The 1,811-nt window shown below is 43.3% G+C and overlaps 1 protein-coding gene across 1 annotated transcript; it reads right to left on the bottom strand.

Moving 5' to 3' along the window:
• Positions 1 to 4: 4 nt before the first annotated feature.
• On the bottom strand, positions 5 to 1,296 carry SARC_15299 (hypothetical protein; the record flags this gene model as incomplete). Its single annotated transcript, XM_014290576.1, has 1 exon — positions 5 to 1,296. A coding segment is annotated over exon 1 (1,195 nt), but the record flags the coding sequence as incomplete, so codon positions are not given.
• Between the last annotated feature and the right edge of the window lie 515 nt (positions 1,297 to 1,811).

The raw sequence follows: 1,811 nt of genomic DNA, 5'->3' as shown, positions 1-1,811 counted from the left end.
ATACCTTTGGTCTCCATCTCATAAAACAGATCCAAGGCATACTGCCACATATCTCCCTTCCCGCATGCGGATATAGCGGCACTATAGGTCCTCTTATTGCGTTTGATACCCTTGGTCTCCATCTCATTAAACAGGTTCAAGGCCTTCTGCCACTGATCTCCTTTCTCGCACGCGGATATAGTGGTATTGTAGGTCACCGTATCGCGTGTGATACCTTTGGTCCCCATCTCATGAAACAGATTCAAGGCCTTCTGCCCATTATCTACCTTCTCGCATGCGGATATAATGGTATTGTAGATGATCGTATCACGTTTAATACCCTTGGTCTTCATCTCATAAAACAGATCCAAGGCTTTCTGCCACTGCTCTCCCCTCTCGCATGCGTATATAGCGGCGCTGTAGGTCATCCAATTTTGTTCGATACCCTTGGTCTCCATCTCATAAAACAGATCCAAGGCCTTCTGCCACATATCTCCCTTCCCGCATACGGATATAGCGGCACTGTAGGTCATCCTATTGCGTTTCAGACCCTTGGTCTCCAACTCATAAAACAGATTCAAGGCTTTCTGCCACTGTTTTCCCATCCCATAGGCCGTTATAGCGGCACTGTAGGTCTTCGTATCGCGTTCGATACCCTTAGTCTCCATCTCATAAAACAAATCCAAGGCCTTCTGCCACTGGTATCTCTTATTGCATGCGGATATAATGGCATTGTAGGTAATCGTATCGCGTTCGATACCATTGGTCTCCATCTCATAAAACAGATTCAAGGCCTGTTTCCACTGGTATCTCTTCTTGCATATGGTTATAGTGGCATTGTAGGTCAACGTATCGCGTTTGACACCCTTGGTTTCCATCTCATAAAATAGATGCAAGGCTTTCTGCCACGAATCACGTCCGCCTGCATTCGCACAACTAACGATCACAGTATTATAAGTCTCCGTATTCGGTATAGTACCACTTTTTAGCATCTCCTCGTAATTTGAGTACGCCATTAATGCAGTAATAGATCGATTGTATTTAAATGTCGTGGAAGTAACTTGAATGGCACGATCAGAATCCATGTCCCCCCGATGCTGTGCTGCAGTGCTCACTCTGTCCCATTCTGTCTCGTGTTCCGTTGTGCCAGCACTGACATTAGGTGAAGGTTGCCCAACGCTAGATGTTTGTTTCCATATACTTGATGCAAAGGCCCGCATTCGAGGTGCTCTGCAACAGTGTGGAGTATCAAACCATCAAAACCAATCTAGAATTGCAGTGCTTGTGAAGACATATGAAACAGATCGACGCCAAACATCTGATACTGTATTCATTCCATCCAAAGTACTGGTATCAACATTGCAGAATAGGTGCGACAGTGTTCATGAACAAACGTTTCCAAGGGGACTTGCCCACTGGAGACAGGTCCACAAATGACACGTACATTGATAAACTGCACAATACTGCTAGCACATGTATATGAACCAACATCAGACATATACGTCGTATGTGGTCGAGAGAGCTATGCTGTGCAAACGATTATGCAGATCAACGTCGTGAGAACTTTATCTATAAACTAGTATACTAGAATATAAAAAAGGTTTTCAGCATAACTAGGTAGATATGTTGAGAAACACAATTATGGAACTTCAAAAATACATTCAATCTGCTTTGTATATGAAATCCAGTTCTAAGAACGAGTCAATACTCCAACTTCAGTATACGTGTAACAAAGGCAAACCATAAAACGAAGTATGATTGGCCTATAGTAACATACAATCGACCGTGTACACATCTGAACCTATGTGAAAAATCGATTTGGTGCATATATA

Source organism: Sphaeroforma arctica, assembly GCF_001186125.1.
Source record: "Sphaeroforma arctica JP610 unplaced genomic scaffold supercont1.5902, whole genome shotgun sequence".
Classification (NCBI taxonomy): domain Eukaryota; class Ichthyosporea; order Ichthyophonida; genus Sphaeroforma; species Sphaeroforma arctica.
This window is presented reverse-complemented; position numbering and strand designations above follow the sequence as displayed.